Raw genomic sequence first — 15,503 nt, 5'->3', positions numbered from 1 at the left:
TCAGCAACCTTAAGGTCGTAGACGTCGCAGGAGGGGCGGGAAGAACCCTTCCGAAGTGGCCACCCCTCGAAGCAGAAGCGTTGAGCAGCCATCCCTGGGATGAGTTGATGAGTTCGTTATGAACAGGGAACGAGGTCGCGTGAGGCTTTGCTTGATGCCAGTCAGACGTGCATCCATCTGCTCGAGATGCAGGGTATGTGTCCCAGTCACTCCTGTGTTTCAGTTGTCAACGTCAACAAACTGTCGACATGACATAAGCTTTTTGGGAGGTGCCTCTGACGCAGGAAGGAAGCGACAGAAAGCTTATCCTACAAAGTCCGCCTGACCAAACCACTCGCTACTCCAATGTCCCTTTCTTTACCTGTCTATCGGCAACTGTTGGAGGCCAGTCCAGCGAGTTCCAGCGGAATGGTACCAATTACATTATTGGCCTGGAGTCTTCCATGCAGGTGGCCATGGCTAGTAGGTAGGTAAGCAGTAGTATGGATGAGAAACTAATTGTCGTCCCTGATGCAAAGTTTACACAAATCGGCTACCCGGCACGCTGGAAACCAATTATCACTCTGTGTAGTTCATGCGTAGTTCATGCTAGGGAGAGCTAGGAGAACTAGGAGTAGCCCCATCGAAAACCGGCTGCAGCAAGTCTGACAAGTTCGATCGCCCTCGCCCCCGGAACACCCACACCCACACCCACACCATCAACTTGGCACTTCCCCAGGCTTCGGGTGTCTCCCGTCTTGGCAGGCTTGGCATACAGTCAGATTTCTGAATTCTGGATCAACCGATCCTTCCAAAAGTTGATGGATCATCCTACTTATTACCTCTCCGAGATAGAGGGCATACTGCAGGGGATTGCAGAACGGGGTACTCTGTCAAGTTTGTGAAGGAATGGGAGTGATAGTGATGCCTCGGTCCAAGGTTTGAGACACCACCGTTCGCCCACATAATTTCGCCGCAGTAGCTAAGACACCATTTTGTCCGCGCGGCCTTCGCAGCAGAGTCGTGTGAGGGAGAATGAAGAAAAGGCAAGTTAATTAGCCCTCGGGGGAAAGAGAGAAAGAAAAAGCTGACGACGCCCTGCGCCCATTGGGGGACCGTTTCCTCTCCCCCGCTAGACGAGCGACGGCGTGGCCGCTAAAAGGCTTGAATTTGTTTTCAGGGGCCCTAGGGGCATCTGACCCCTTTGGCTAGAACACAACACACAAGCTGCGATGCGACGACACAACAAGCAGCGCACGGGTGGCATCTTCCCTCCTCAAACAAGAGAAGGCGACGCGGACTTTCGGCGTTATTCCTAAACGCGAGCGCAGTAGTAGGTGAGGAGGCGCTTCATGAAGTCGTTTTTTGGGATGTCCACATGGCGATGCCTAGGAACGAAGCCTCCCGAGCAAAACAGAGGGCCGTCTTTCGGAACGCTAGAGTTCAGTTAGCTGTCGGCAGTGGCTTCCCGACCAAGCCCTTCACTGCAAATAATCTTCGTCATGCCATTTGTTTTGTGCGATTGCGTAGTGCTGGACCTGGCGACTACCTACGTACGTACATATATTTCACAACGGTCGTCGAACGTTCGGGGAGCATCAGAGAGAGGGAGAGAAGGAGAGGGAGGCCGCTGGTGCGAACCCGCAATGGATCCCTGCTTGAGGAGCATAGTAATTAATCTAATATCTTGTCTTTCATGTCGTGCATTCATCCCAACGGCCGGATCGGTCGCCTTGCCGACTTTCCCCATTCAGATGCTAGCGGTTGCTCTGGTTCGTCGACGCACGCTTTGCCAAGACGGGAGATCGTCTCCTGCGATTTAGGGCGCGCGACACAACGCTTGGGGCACGACTACGACGTACAGCGCTTGCGGACCCTCAGTTTGGCGTGTGCACTTGAGGACAATATAACACTCCCTTCATTCCAGAGAAAAGAAGAAGAAAAAAGTGAATATAATTTCACTCCCACTCCATTATTGAAAAGCACAAAGTATCAATTTCGACATGGCATTAGGCCCGCCCACTGTCGCGCTCTCGCGTCCCTGATTCCATTTCTGCTGGTGTAAGTGACATGCACTAAAGCGGGGACCCAAATGCAAATGGGGGACATGTTAACCCCCTATCAACACTAGGCGCTTGCTGAGATTGAGGATCTAGACGTGGTTTCTGGACTGGGCTGGCCCTGCTGATGAAGTCGCCTTTGGATCGTCACCCGGAACATACATCTTACTCGGAATTACGGGGCAAGCTGGAACGAGAAGTGGCGACGGAGAATACGACCAGGCCCAGCAGATGCTCGACAACAGGAAGACCATTATCAGGCATATCATCTCTTGCTTTGCATATGCTCAATAATTTCGGGTATGAGCACGCTTTGAGCATGCCGAGGCGATGCCTTAAGTTATCCAGCTCCGATCCAATCCTTGCTAGCCAAAGGGAAAGACTTCTGGGTACATCAACTATCCTGCTCCCTTTGATATAGACGCACGCAAGGTCTAGCCTGGGGATCAATCCTGAGCAGAAACGAGTATGGTAAATGGCGACAAGATCGGTGTCTTTCTACGGAAATAAGTGTTTTCTCGATTCCTCCCTTACAGTTACTTCTTGTATTCACTCATCTCTTCCCTATGCTCATTACGATTCAAAATAATCAAAAACATACGTGTGGATATGCTAGATTTTGTAGAGATAATTGATGGATCCTCGTGGCACATGCAATGCTGGGCACAATCAGCGTCATGGCCTGACGCCTACACTACATGACGGGTGATGTCTATATTGCTCTAATGATTACCGATTTCGTTTCATCTCAAGTCAGGCTCGAAGAACCGAGAAGCTCGTACCAAGAAAGGTATTTTCAACCCAGAAAAGTGAAGCTAGAAGCCACTGGAATCACAACATACCTTCAACCCCTCAACCCCATTCCGACAATCATAAGCGAACCCCATGGAAAACATCACTATTGCCGTTGTCGGCCTAGGTATGTCATCCGCAACACTCTCCCTCCTTCAAAGCAGCGGCCTGAAGCTGACAGTGAGACACACAACCCGACTCAAGGCCCGGCAGGGTTGACAGCACTGAAATGTCTACGAGAGGAGGGCTTCAACGCCATCGGCCTCGAGAGGCGCGACAGCATCGGTGGGCTCTGGTCTCTCAGCAGCCAGGCCGAGTTTACCTCGGTGCTGGATGGTACCGTCACGAATCTGAGTAAATTCATTGTGTGTAGCAACCGGTCGGGGCCATGCTGTGGTGCACAACATTGACACTGACGTGATGAGCGTAGACTGGCTTCAGCGATTATCCGTTGCCGCAAGGTAAGATCATATCGACACCCCCAACCTCGCAAGTATGTAGGGCAACCCCATCTGATAGGATACGTTCACAAAAGAAAGGTATGCCGACTTCCTCACCAGTGCCGAAGCAGCCGAGTATTTCGAGTCATATGCTTCGCATTTCGGCCTCCACCAGCACGTCCGCTTCGGCACCACGGTGCGCAAGGTGCTACGGAACCAACAAGACACTGCCTGGAACGTTCATACCATCGACGCAAAAGGAGACAGCATCGAACCCTTTGACAAGGTCGTTTTCTGCCACGGCTGCGAAACGGTGCCGGCCTTGCCGCCCATGCCCAACAGAGACAAGTTTGAGGGAAAGGTAATCCATTCTCAGGCGTATCGAAGGTAAGTAAAATTGCTCACAATAGGACGTTCTTGGGTAGTGTAGCTGATACCTCATGTTTGTATTACCCAAAGCCCGTCCCCGTTCACAGGCAAGCGCGTGCTGGTCGTCGGCAACGGCGCCACCGCCAACGAAATCTCCCTGGCCCTCTCCGAGCACGCAACCAAGGTCTTCCAAGCCTACCGCCGCGGCCGCGCCGCCTACTCCCGCCGGGGCCCCGACGGCCTCCCCTTCGACGCCCAATCCTCGTGGCCCGGCCTGCGGCTCAAGCACTTCCTCGACCACCACGTCCCATTCCTCACCCGCCCGCTCGCCGACCGCGCCGTGCAGGCCCAAATGGTCCGCGACGCCGTGCGGTCCGAGCCGGTCCGGCGGGGCGAGTCCGAGGCCGAGCGGCGAAGACACGTGGAGCAGCGGATGCGCATAGACTGGCATCTGCTGCCGTGCGCGAGTATGGCGCACGTACATCCCGTTGTCCAGGATGAATTTTTACCCGCGTTGCGGCGGGGTGATGTTATTCCGGTGCGCGGATTCAAGGACTTTGTTGATAAGACGCGGGTCCTGCTGACGGATGATGCGGTGGTGGAGGTGGACGCGGTTATTTTCTGTACGGGGTACGGCACCGACTTTGGTATCATGCCCGAGCTTGAGATGAATGGGGTTTGCGGGGTGCCGTTACAGAGCGCCGAGGAGGTCAAGAGAAAGAAATCAGGCGCCCGGGTCGCGGACTACGAGATAACGAGCGATGGGCTAAGTGATCCGCCGCACATTCCGCGTTTGTTTCAAATGATATTTCCGCCTCGCCGAGCCTCGTCTATTGCCTTCATTAGTTGGATGGCTACCCAGGAAGTATCTTGGAGCGTCTCGGAGCTGGCGTCTATGGCCGTGGCCCAGATCTGGGCCGCCGAGACGGCCTAATCGTATGGGCTATTATAACCGCGACGACCGAGCACTATTAAATTCACCAATAATCGTCCGCCGGTATTTCTACTAAGTCTGGGCAAGATGAACGCCCAAGTAGACTAGTACCACGCCTGGTGGCGGCAATAGTGGAAGAAGGAGCACGCCATGCGTTCCGGCTACGTCTAAGCCTACCTATTCTACCGATTCCTGCACGGCGCCGCCGGCACGGGTCTGGACGAGAACCTCGGCCATGCCCTTTCGTTCCGGTACTGGCGACTGCGGTGGCGGGACCTAGAGCTGTGGGCGTGGTTGGTGCGGGGGCCGCTGAACAACAACGCCTTGCGGCTTTTCGAGACGAACCCGGATGGGGTGCCGGGGTGTGGGAGGAGGGCGTGGCCGGGGGCGAGAGGGGCTTTGCAGAGAGCGGTAAGTAATGACTATTAATTAATTACCTCGTGGCGGGGTTTGGTCAGTGCTAACAGAGGGCTTAGTACGAGTACTACCAGGAGTACAAGAAGCAGAAGCGAGACGAGTGCGATACGAATAGGACCGATGTAACATAGGGTATGGCAAGGAGGATATTTGGGGAGCCACTTTCAGAATAACTATCCAAGACCCGACGTCACAGCCATGGTAGGATTGAAGTTTCCTAAATAAAGCATATCCTACCCTACTTTACTCTATGTGCCCCTTTTCTTCAAAGCAAACTCCGCAGCCTGATCCAAAACCCCACCCAGCGCCCCAGGCATGCTCAAGAAGGGCGAGTGGCTGGCCCTGAGACTAGCCGTGAACGAGTCCGCCGGGAACTGGCTCTGGAACGCCTTCTGCGCCACCAACGGGATGGCCTGGTCCTCCTCCGCGAATATGTACCCCATCTCGAACAACTCCGCGTCCTCCCACGGCGCGAAGCCGGACTTGTCCTCCATCGCCTTGAGCGTGTGCGGCAGAATGGCCGCCTCGGCCTTGGCCGTCAGCGACGGCTCGACGTCGCAGTAGAAGATGTGAGGAGGGTCGATGGGGGTGACGATATCGCCCTGAGATGGAAACCTAATGTTCAGTGTCCGCCCGCACTTGTATCACGTAGCTTTTGGTGTAGGATAAGAAGGAAATATTCCCAACAACATACCTGGACATTCCACCACGGCGGGTACTCCCTACCCGGCAGGTTATCCCGCAGACTGGTCCCCGCAGGCACCGCAAACGCGGCCATGTGCACGAGCATCAACACACCTCCCTTTTCCCCCTGTCGGGCGCGCTCTGCGCAGCTCAGTCCCTGCACGGCGCCCGCGGCCGGGATGCCGCCGTAGGAATGGGCCACGACCACGACCTCGGCCTCGGCGTCAATGAGACCCTCGAGGCCGGCGCGGATGGCGGTGATATCTGCCTCGAGTCCGGTCGAGGCGGGGTCCTGGGCGCCTACCGAGGCGAGCTCCACTGCTGCGGAGGGGAAGCCGCGGGCCGCGAGGTCGGCCCGCAGGGGGTCGTAGATCCAGGTTCTGTGCCAGGCGCCGGGCACGAACAGGAAGGATGGGCGAGGAGCGGCAGCCATGTTTTCTTTTACGAATTTGTGGGGAGAGAACGAGTCAGGTGGACAAAATTCTACGTACTTAGGGACGAAGCTCATTGGACTCTTATCCTTGATCCTTGAATAGTGCACGCACGGACCTTGATATAACTCAGGTTTAATGTTGAAATAGTAATATTCGGGCAAGAACAGATAACCGTCACGGACGCAGTTTTAGCAAGTCTTTGGCAGTGCCTACGATCTATAGATGCTTGCTTTATGTAGAAAAGGAGGGGCCGCCATGTGCCGGCCCTAACAACCCCCACGCAAATGTGTGTTGGGAGTGGTACACAAATGCTTCGTTTTGATTGATGGAGTACAAACACAGCCGGAATATCACACCGAAACAACGGACTAATCCCGGCCCCTTGCACTGGGGTAATGATGCATTCAAAGTCGGCCGTGGTCACTCAGCCCCCACCAATACTCAGCCCGTCGGCATTCCGAAGCCCTTTCGAGAGCGTATCATTCTTTACCACACCCTCGTATAACCGAATGCAGCCTTATTCGGGCGTTGTGGGCGTAGACACGCGGAGGCCAAATGTCACGAGCGCTGATGCAATCGGAACCCGGTCGCATTGACATCCATCATATAAATCATTCTCAACTCCCAAGCCATGATCACTTTGGGCCTTTCGCATATTGTAATCCTCGATATATAATCCTATGCGCAAGTCTCTATTACTCTTTCAGACAGCCCAAATCCAGCCAGTCCAACCAAGGAAGACAAAGAAAGCCATGGCGCTTCCGCCCCCGCCAGCCGGACTCGATTGGGCGACGATCGAGGCCCAGAGATCATCCGCATATCCATAGCTACCTTAATACTCGCCACCATTGCCATCGTACTTCGGCTGTATGTCCGCTACTTCAAAGGCAATTCTCTTGTGCGCCTTTCTAAATGTGACCGGAGGGAGATACAATTTCTAGGCCTCCGGCTTCAAACCAACAGTGCCAAGAATTATTGCTAATCTTATTCACTGCAGTATCTCGACGACTGGCTGATTATCGCCGCCTGGGTACGAACATTCATGAACAAACCGCTGACATCTACTGACCTTTGCTGACGGTTGCCGTAGTTTGCGGCAGTGGGCCTATTTTCTGACGCCCTTGGATACGGTAGGTGCAATTGGATTCATGAGGCACAATCCCATTCTCAACATGATGACTGACACTTTTCACCATTCTCTACAAGTGGTGCCTCAAGGAACCGGCCGTCATGTCTGAGCTGGTCCGCCTGACGCCCTCAAAGCATGGGCACTCGACCTCTTCATAGCTGAGATTTTCTACTATACCGCCATTGCCATCGTGAAATGGTCCATCCTATCATTCTACTGGCGAATCTTTAGCGTGAGAGAGAGCATCCGGATTCCGATCCGGATCTTGGCCGTCATCGTGTCAGCATGGGTAATCGCAATGGTACGCCTCCCTCCCCGACCCCAACTCGCTCTTCATTTGCCGCCCGAGAGTTGGTGGTCTATTAATATGTAATCAGAAGCTGAACCTCGTGGAGAAGTACATACCATCTAGTTCCTGCTGACATCAGCATGTTGCTTCTTATCTACACTACAGCGTTACCATCGTCTCGATCATCAGGCTGCGTCTGATGGTTCACGTGGATCTCAAATCCCCCGACGTCACGTACAGCTTCGCGTCGACGGCCATATGGACTATCATCGAAACCAACATCGGAATTACCTGCGGTATGTTCATGTCATAAGAAATGAAACGCCAACGCCTTCTTTACTGTATTGCAAAAGGCTGTTCTGATGAGAAACACCCCCCCTGCAGCCTGCCTTCCGTCCCAGAAGCCGCTCTTGAGTCTCGCCGTGAAATGGACCACTCTCATGTCCGGCGAAGCCGGTAGCGGCAAGGAGCCCGCTGAGCGTAACATCTTCATCAATACCTTCATGAGGCGCGGCAAACCCGTCAAGAAGAGCAGTGCCGATACCTTGGACGACGAGAGGCCTTTCGCCCAGTTGAGCGAACCGGAAGCAGAAGCTACGAGCGGCAGTGGGCTGGAGCTTCGGGATATAGGGACCCGCGAGGGACCGGAGGATGGGGATGATGTTATCACAGTCACAAGGGAGTTCCGGATGCAGCAAAGCGACCGATAAGTCTGGGGCTCTGGACGGGTTTCTTACATGAGTTATGTTCTTTTAGAAGACGTTTGGGTTTATTTCATCTTGTATGGCTTGTAGCCTTTGGGGATAGTGAATACTCTGGTCTCCACCGAAAACCCGAGACCACAGCCCACATGCCTCGCAACCGGCCCCGGGCTAAAACGAGAGTCCTGAGGCCTTGGCATAGGGCCGTTATCACTGGGCTCCATCCTTGACACCATCTCCTGAGCTTCCAGACTGCGCCCGACTCTCCCAAGCATGCGGTTTTCGCCCATAGACGACCCATCTAGAGACGGACAGTTTAGTAAAAATCCCATTAGAGATGTGGGCATCGCGTTTATCCGATTCGCCATGAATAATAGAAGGCGGGAAGAAATGACTTACAATGGACAGTAAGCATGGATAGTAGGATCTACGATGTCTGCTCGGAACTTGGTGGCGAACTCCTCGATCTGCTCCTGGGAGTAGCCCTGTGCCTCCATGAGTCGGTAGGAGATACCGCTGATGTTATCATACAAGTTCCGCGCCCCCAGTCGGCCGACGTGCTTCATCCTGGGGTCCTTGCACCAAGGTCCCAGCACGCCGGCGAACTTCCTTTCTTTCACATCGACGACTACAATGCGCGGAACGGTCAGTTTCCAGTCGTATCATCTTGCAGATATTAGGGGGAAAGGGGGATGGCAAGTCCAAACGTACATCCGATCTCCTCCAGCCACTGCTTGTAAAACCGAGTGACATCGAGGTTCCTCCCCCGCAACGCGGCGCCGGCCCGCATCAGCTCGCCCCACTGCTTGATCGTCGTGCCCTCGACGCTGCCGTCCAGGGACGCGAAGTCGGTGGTGCTGTCCATGTACTCGATCCAGCCGTCGGGGGCCATGTGGCCGAAGGCCTGGCGCATGACGGACCGGGGGTCGTTGAAGCACGAGAAGACGAAGCGGACGTGGACGTAGTCGAACCGCGCCGGCCCGAACTCCCAGGGCTCCTCCCGCGTCGTCCTGGATGAACTCGACGTTGTCGGGCGGGTTCTCCGGCTGGATCTTGCTCAGGTCCGTGCCGATGATATGGGCGCCCGGGTGCTCTCGAGCTGATAGAAAGTGAAATCGCGTTAGACTTGGAAGCAAGGAGGTGTTGTATCGTACAGTAAAAGGGGTTTAGAAGGAGAGTAAGGGGGTTCAAACCAAATTCCATGGCCCAAAGCCCCGTTCCGGTGGCGATATCTAGAACGTTCTTGGGGTTCTGGAGCGGCGCAAGGTACAGTCGGTTATGGAGCAGCAGCGTACAAGTGCAATGCTGAAGATCGAGACGCTCTTGCTCCGTCTACCCGCCGTCAAAGTCAGCCGTCCGATCTGGTGGGGAGAGAAAAGGAAGAAGAAAAACGAAAGCTCCGGTGCTTACAGGGTCGTTGGGTATCCAATACTTCCCGTCCTTGTATCCATGGTAAGTCCGACCATTTCCCTCTACGATCGAATTGGGCTCGACTACCGATCCACCGCTAGATTCACGATATACCTTGGCCGGGACCCACGCTTCCGGTGGGATCCCACTCTGACTCGGAGGGACCGCCGCTGCAGATACGGCGTCCAGCCGAGTATACAGCGGGTCGATCTCGGGGAAGTCCTCCGGGAGAAACTCATGCGGCATGAACCCCGTCCGCTTGGTAGTCGGAGGAGGTATCTCCGACGTTTCGGGACGACTCTCCCGGGGTCTCTCATGCGCCTCCGGCTTCCGGCCATATACCGAAATTCTGTTAGGAAATTGTTATCAATATCTCCGCCAGATTTCATCATCACTGCGTCCGAGGGCGAGCTGCTCGGACTTACACGGGGAGATAGGCGTGGATCGCCGGGTTGACCAGGTTACTCCGCACCTCCGCGATGTACTCCTCGATGACCGGGATCGGGAATCCGGCCTTCTGGAGCATGACGTGCGCGATCCCGGACACGCCGTCGTAAATGTCCCGCTGGCAAAAGTGCCCGGCCAGCTTTATGCGGGGGTCCCGGGCCCAGCCTCCGTACGGCCAGGCGAGCTTTCTCTCGACCACGTCCACGACTGCACGGGCGAGCGCATCCATAGCGTTAGCAAGCACACAATATTCGCCTACTAGGGACCTGTCACTCACAGCCGACTTCCTCCAGCATCTCCTTGTACCGCATCGCGACCAACAGGTCCCGCCCATTCGTCGACGCCCCCTGCTGGCACAGGATCCCGAGCCGCTCGAGCGCCGTCCCGCGCAGCGAGCCGTCGAACGAGCCCGACGTGCCGTAGCAGTCGAGGTACTCGAGGTAGCCGCCCGGCTGCAGGTTCTCGAACGCGCGCTCCATGACGCCCTTGGGGTCGTCGAAGCAGGTGAAGACGGCGCGCGCGTGGATGTAGTCGAACTTGGTGCTGTAGCACCACGCCTCCTCCGAGTCCTCCCGCACGAAGGTCACGTTGGGCGACTTCGCGTCGGGCTGGATCTGGCTCAGGTCCGTCCCGATGATTTGGGCGTCGGGGAAGAGCTCGGCTGTTGGGAAAGATCGCAAAGCGGGTCAGTGTGAGTAGCTAGACGCGTGTGTTGATGGGGGGTCAATACATACCGAATTCTATGGGCCATATCCCGGTACCCGTGGCGAGGTCCAGCACGTGTTTCGGGTTCTTAATAGGGGCCTGGAATAGCCGGCCTCCGAGCAGGGTCTTCAGTCCCATATGCTGCAGGTCCAACCGGTCCTGTTCTGCCTGCGGGGCCGTCAGCATGGCTTGCGGGAGTGGTTAGCAATCTATATCTGATATCACTCACCGGGTCGTTAGGTAGAAAATACTTTCCTTCTCGGTACCCGTTATATAACCTCCCATTCTCGCCCTGCACAGATTCGGGTTCCACAATCGACGTTCCCGTGGGCACGCGGTAAACGTCCCCGGGGAGCCAGGCTTCCATAGGAATCCTCGCGCTGACCCTTGGCGGGTTGGCGGGATCGGTCACGGCGTATGCCGGGTCGAGCTCGGGGTAGTCTTCCGGCCGCAGCTCGCTCGGGTGCCAGAGAAGGAGGGGCGCAAAAGCGTCGGCCGGTTCCGGTTTGGTCCCGGCCCCGGCCTCGGCCTGTCGCGCTTCGAGGACCTCGAAGGGCAGCTGCAGCTGGCGGGGGACGGCGGACGACGTTGTAGCAGCAGCTGAGTCCCGTGGGGCTACGGCGGACGGGATGGTGTTGTTCAAGACATAGCCGTCGTTGCCGCCCGAGTCGTTGCCGATGATATGGGCTTCTGGAATGGGCAGTCCGGACATGGCAGCCCCAAAGTTCTGCGTTGGGACGTAGCCGGGCGACTGGAAGATGGGCTCCTGCGCTCGGAAGCCTTCCTGCCCTTCCATCGGAAGCAGCGGCTCGGCATTGGTTCCTGCGTAGTTGCCGAACCCGGCAAATGGCTGGGAGGCAGACTGCTCGGTATTGAAACTGTGGCCAACAGGCATCGGCGCCATCGTGTCGGGACCGAGCCACATGAAGTCGTGGTCACCTCCCGGTACAAGGCCGGAGGGTTTCTCGTCGCGTCCTGGCCCGGCGGCCGGGCCGCCTCCTGATTGGCGGGGGCTGACATCGGGAATTTTGTTGAAGATTTGGTTTAGCAAGGAGATCAAGATCGGGGAGCCAGCAAGAACGGGGAACACAAATAAAAGGCCAGCGCTTGGGAAACGGTGAGGAAATGGTGAGGGGTTAATCGGGCATCCTTGAAGATGAGCCGGGCCGAGGAAGTCGACGGTTTTGTCGCGTCGCATACAAGCAGGGGGGATATGCTCCAATAGTATTCACGGACGAGATTGGGGATGCTGGCAGCTTCGTTCTCCTTTGAGACGGTTTGGCAAGGATGAGATCTCGCTACCAGTCTCCCGGGTTCGAGAGGCCAATCACCACACAGGCTTATGCGCTATCTCTGCGCCATGTGCACCATCATCTAGATAGTATGGGCAGATACGGTTCTGAATAGATGGAATGATTATTTATTATCAGATACGGACGCAGTTCCGGTAGGTCCTCGCTGCTGGCTATGTCTTGGGGCTATAACGGGGGAGAGTCTACACGGCCCAGATTCACAGATAAGTGGATGAGAACGCGCTGGGCCGCACGCTCGCATCGACACGATGTCACCCTGGTCCGCTATTAGCCTAGGCACAATGCACCTCGCCGTCGGAGTGAGTGTGACATTCCTATTCCAAGAGTTAGTACGACAACATCTTCCTTCGATGTACAGACAGTCTACTCACAGCAGCAGCCGCCGACGTAGCCGTAGGCGCGCTCGAAGTCTTAGCCGTCGGCGCCACGGACCCGTGGCCGTGGCTATCTCCCTCCTCCTTCTCCGCCGGCTTGCCCGTGCACCCCTCATTCGGCATCGCAACATCAAACGCGTACACATCGAGCGCGAAGTACTGCAGCGTGTGCGAATTGCGGACCGCCTCCGCGGGCTTTTTCGAGGGCCAGCTCGAGGCACTCGGCGTACGAGTCGGCAAAGTGCTCGGCGGCGCCCTCGCCCACGCTCGGCATGTGCAGCAGCCGGTGGATCAGGTCCGACCCGAAGTAAAAGCTCAGCGCGCCCCGGGCCACGGTGTAGCCGTACCCGCATAGGCCCTCGAGCGGGTGGCGGGTGGTGTAGGACAGGGGGCAGATGACGGTCTCGTCGGTGCCGTTTTCGCCGCGCCAGTGGCCGCCCCAGCCTGAGGTTAGTTTAGGTTAACATCATATTCTTGACATTGAGACAGTAAGTAGGTGGGTTATAGTGTGACATACCTGGAAGCACGCAGTTCCCATCGACGTCGTCGCACCGGAACTTGAACCGGCTCCGGTCGCCGTTGGCGATCTTGTCGTACCACCCGACAACTTCCGCCGAGGGCGCCGTGCCGAAGTACTTCTGGAACATGTCGGAGCTGTTGCCGAAGCGAAGGACGTGGTTTTTGGCTTGAGCGGCCAGGGCAGCGGCGTCGTCGAGGCCCTTCTTGAGCAGCGCCCGCTCGGTCGCGTTGCAAGACTCGTGGATGGGCCAGGTCTGCGACCCGCCGGCGTTCCATGCCCAGGGGGTCGGGGCAGGGGGCGCGCTGGCCGTGACGGTCTGGGTGATGGTTTCCTGGCGGCGCTGGACGGGACCGGCGGAGGCGGGGGTGCTGCTCAAGAGAGCCAGCAGGACGGTGGAAATTGAACCTTTCATTGTGAGGCCCGAGTCTGTCTTAGCGGTTTGGGAAGAGCCGGGAGAAATGCTGGTTGCGAGGATGAATAACATCACGACAAACAGCGTCCCATGCAGGCTTAAATAGCTTCCCAACTTGCTTCAGCCGTCCCGGGTCACTCCTCGCCAAGGCTCGCCAGCGGTGTCTACTCAGCCATATCGTGCTGCTTCTTCTTTTCTTTTCCCGTCACCTTGTTGGCCAGAGCATCCCGGACCCGATCCGCAGGCGACTCAGTAGTTGAAAGCTTTTCTCCATGGGGCTAACTCATGACGGACGTTGACCCGAGGCAGCGGACTGGGTGGCCGGGGGAACCAACGAGTATCCCCGCCTAACGGTCTTGCCGAGATGAGTCCTTCTGGTTGAGGTCCAACACCAGTTCAGCTGGCCGATCCAGGGAATGACTTGCCAAGGCGCCATCGGCCAAGGGGGTTTGATCCTGGCCGAGAAAAGTCTGGCGATGTGCATTCAGCCAAGACTTGGTTTAAGTAGTTGATGTGCGAGGCGGCCATCAAGGTCCCCGGGCCGGGAAACATCTGGCTTAGCATATAGTTTGCGTATATTATAGGCTTTAACATTTCCCAAGCTTGAAACATATAGTACCAGATGTTCCAAATGCAAAGCTATGAGACATACTACTACTTGACTTCGTCAGCCATTTTTTACCATTGGTGGTATCGACGGCGGATTCTCATTCGTAGCCGTTATTCTAACGAACATGTCGTATGCCGTCCAACGTCAAGCTGTGGGTCAGAGATGGTGATTCCCGATCCCGAACACCTTGATGGCCATCCCACCAACCGCCAAGGCACTATGCAGAAATCTCATTCCTTGGCTGTGATTCCTCTCAACCTCAACAGCTCACCGCAATCGAGCAACTTATGCGGGAAATACAAACTGAAAAAGTGCCTCCCTGTACGTCAGGGGCCGAACAGTTTGCGGCAGTAGGTGCTGGTGAGCAAGACAGGCAATGAACAAGGGTGGAAGCCGGGCATTACCATCATAAATACAGGCCGGCTGCATGCCGACCTGATGGCTCAGAGACCTCTCTGCTCTACGCCCACACCAAACCCTCCACCGCATTGCAAAATGCGCTTCATCACCTCAGCCTGCCTCGCGCTCCTGGCCACGGCCGCCGCGGCAAAGTCGCTCGCCCCCTCTCCCACTGAGTCCATCGGCTGCGAGCCGCACGGCGACCACTGGCACTGCGACGGGCCCGCTCCCACGCCGGCTCCTGTTTCTAGCTCCGGCACAGCGACCGCCGCTGTTGCCACGACTACGACGGAGTCCGAGCACGATAACGACCACGAACATGACCACGAGCATGACCACGCGTCCGGCACTGGCAGTCTGAAGCCCAGCCCCACCGAGTCCGCAGGCTGCGAGCCGCATGGGGATCACTGGTAAGTCCGAGTAACAATCTTCACTTCCTCTCCATATACAAACCAGTTGCCTAACTCCTCATCCACGCTAGGCATTGCGACGGACCCGCCGGAGCCGCGACCGCCGGCAGTTCTCCGAGCGCCACCAAGAACCTGGCTCCGAGCCCGACCAACTCCGTGGGCTGCAAGCCCCACGGAAACCATTGGTAAGTCCAACCGTATTTCCTCCACTTAGGACAAATTTTACTAACTTGGGTTTCTCTCCCTAGGCACTGCGACGGACCGGCCAGCGCCTCAGCATCAGCCCCTGGGTCTTCGCAAACGTCCCCGGGCACGGCCCCGGCTGCATCAACCAAGACCCCGGCCAACGCTGGGGCGGCCGCGCTTGGGATCAACAGCGCCGCCGCCGTCGTCGGCGTTGTTCTCGTTGCGTGGGTTTTGTAGAAAGAAAGAATGGGAACAATCAATACCAAAAGGGGACCACTTGGAGTCCGTGATAGGTGGATAATTGGTGGGGTCGAAATATTCGATATCGTATCATTTTCTCGTAAAAAATAGACACTGAACGGACCACGCGTGCGGATATCGAGCTAGTGCTGACATCAGGGAGAAGACATCATTGGATTGAAAATCGCTGCCTAGAGTAGCCGAGGCATTTTGGGCCCGGTGATCACTTCGCCAAGGATGAAGTTGAAT

The 15,503-nt window shown here is 56.4% G+C and overlaps 7 protein-coding genes across 7 annotated transcripts; 4 read left to right on the top strand and 3 right to left on the bottom strand.

The window, feature by feature from the left end:
- Positions 1-2,924: 2,924 nt before the first annotated feature.
- Positions 2,925-4,574, top strand: PG997_001587 (uncharacterized protein; the record flags this gene model as incomplete). Its single annotated transcript, XM_066805902.1, has 5 exons — positions 2,925-2,958; positions 3,036-3,210; positions 3,262-3,292; positions 3,351-3,658; positions 3,731-4,574. The coding sequence occupies 5 exons, from the start codon at positions 2,925-2,927 to the stop codon at positions 4,572-4,574; spliced, it is 1,392 nt and encodes a 463-aa protein (XP_066675675.1).
- A 150-nt stretch (positions 4,575-4,724) lies between these two features.
- PG997_001586 (uncharacterized protein) lies at positions 4,725-5,122 on the top strand (the record flags this gene model as incomplete). The annotated part of the gene is made up of 3 exons (XM_066805901.1): positions 4,725-4,739; positions 4,800-4,985; positions 5,051-5,122. The coding sequence occupies 3 exons, from the start codon at positions 4,725-4,727 to the stop codon at positions 5,120-5,122; spliced, it is 273 nt and encodes a 90-aa protein (XP_066675674.1).
- A 117-nt stretch (positions 5,123-5,239) lies between these two features.
- Positions 5,240-6,108, bottom strand: PG997_001585 (uncharacterized protein; the record flags this gene model as incomplete). Its single annotated transcript, XM_066805900.1, has 2 exons — positions 5,240-5,629; positions 5,686-6,108. 2 exons carry the CDS (start codon positions 6,106-6,108, stop codon positions 5,240-5,242), a joined length of 813 nt encoding a protein of 270 aa, XP_066675673.1.
- Positions 6,109-7,536: 1,428 nt separating this feature from the next.
- On the top strand, positions 7,537-8,237 carry PG997_001584 (uncharacterized protein; the record flags this gene model as incomplete). The annotated part of the gene is made up of 3 exons (XM_066805899.1): positions 7,537-7,607; positions 7,693-7,823; positions 7,912-8,237. 3 exons carry the CDS (start codon positions 7,537-7,539, stop codon positions 8,235-8,237), a joined length of 528 nt encoding a protein of 175 aa, XP_066675672.1.
- Positions 8,238-8,623: 386 nt separating this feature from the next.
- Positions 8,624-11,694, bottom strand: PG997_001583 (uncharacterized protein; the record flags this gene model as incomplete). The annotated part of the gene is made up of 10 exons (XM_066805898.1): positions 8,624-8,856; positions 8,940-9,225; positions 9,254-9,327; positions 9,422-9,560; positions 9,639-9,668; positions 9,753-9,987; positions 10,064-10,292; positions 10,363-10,746; positions 10,820-10,958; positions 11,020-11,694. 10 exons carry the CDS (start codon positions 11,692-11,694, stop codon positions 8,624-8,626), a joined length of 2,424 nt encoding a protein of 807 aa, XP_066675671.1.
- Positions 11,695-12,429: 735 nt separating this feature from the next.
- Positions 12,430-13,409, bottom strand: PG997_001582 (zincin; the record flags this gene model as incomplete). Its single annotated transcript, XM_066805897.1, is given in 4 exon segments — positions 12,430-12,636; positions 12,661-12,697; positions 12,708-12,921; positions 12,995-13,409. 4 exon segments carry the CDS (start codon positions 13,407-13,409, stop codon positions 12,430-12,432), a joined length of 873 nt encoding a protein of 290 aa, XP_066675670.1.
- Positions 13,410-14,514: 1,105 nt separating this feature from the next.
- PG997_001581 (uncharacterized protein) lies at positions 14,515-15,251 on the top strand (the record flags this gene model as incomplete). Its single annotated transcript, XM_066805896.1, has 3 exons — positions 14,515-14,828; positions 14,900-15,013; positions 15,077-15,251. The coding sequence occupies 3 exons, from the start codon at positions 14,515-14,517 to the stop codon at positions 15,249-15,251; spliced, it is 603 nt and encodes a 200-aa protein (XP_066675669.1).
- Between the last annotated feature and the right edge of the window lie 252 nt (positions 15,252-15,503).

This window comes from Apiospora hydei (assembly GCF_038363865.1).
Source record: "Apiospora hydei strain CBS 114990 chromosome Unknown utg000002l_segment0_segment0, whole genome shotgun sequence".
Taxonomy (NCBI): Eukaryota; Fungi; Ascomycota; class Sordariomycetes; order Amphisphaeriales; family Apiosporaceae; genus Apiospora; species Apiospora hydei.
This window is presented reverse-complemented; position numbering and strand designations above follow the sequence as displayed.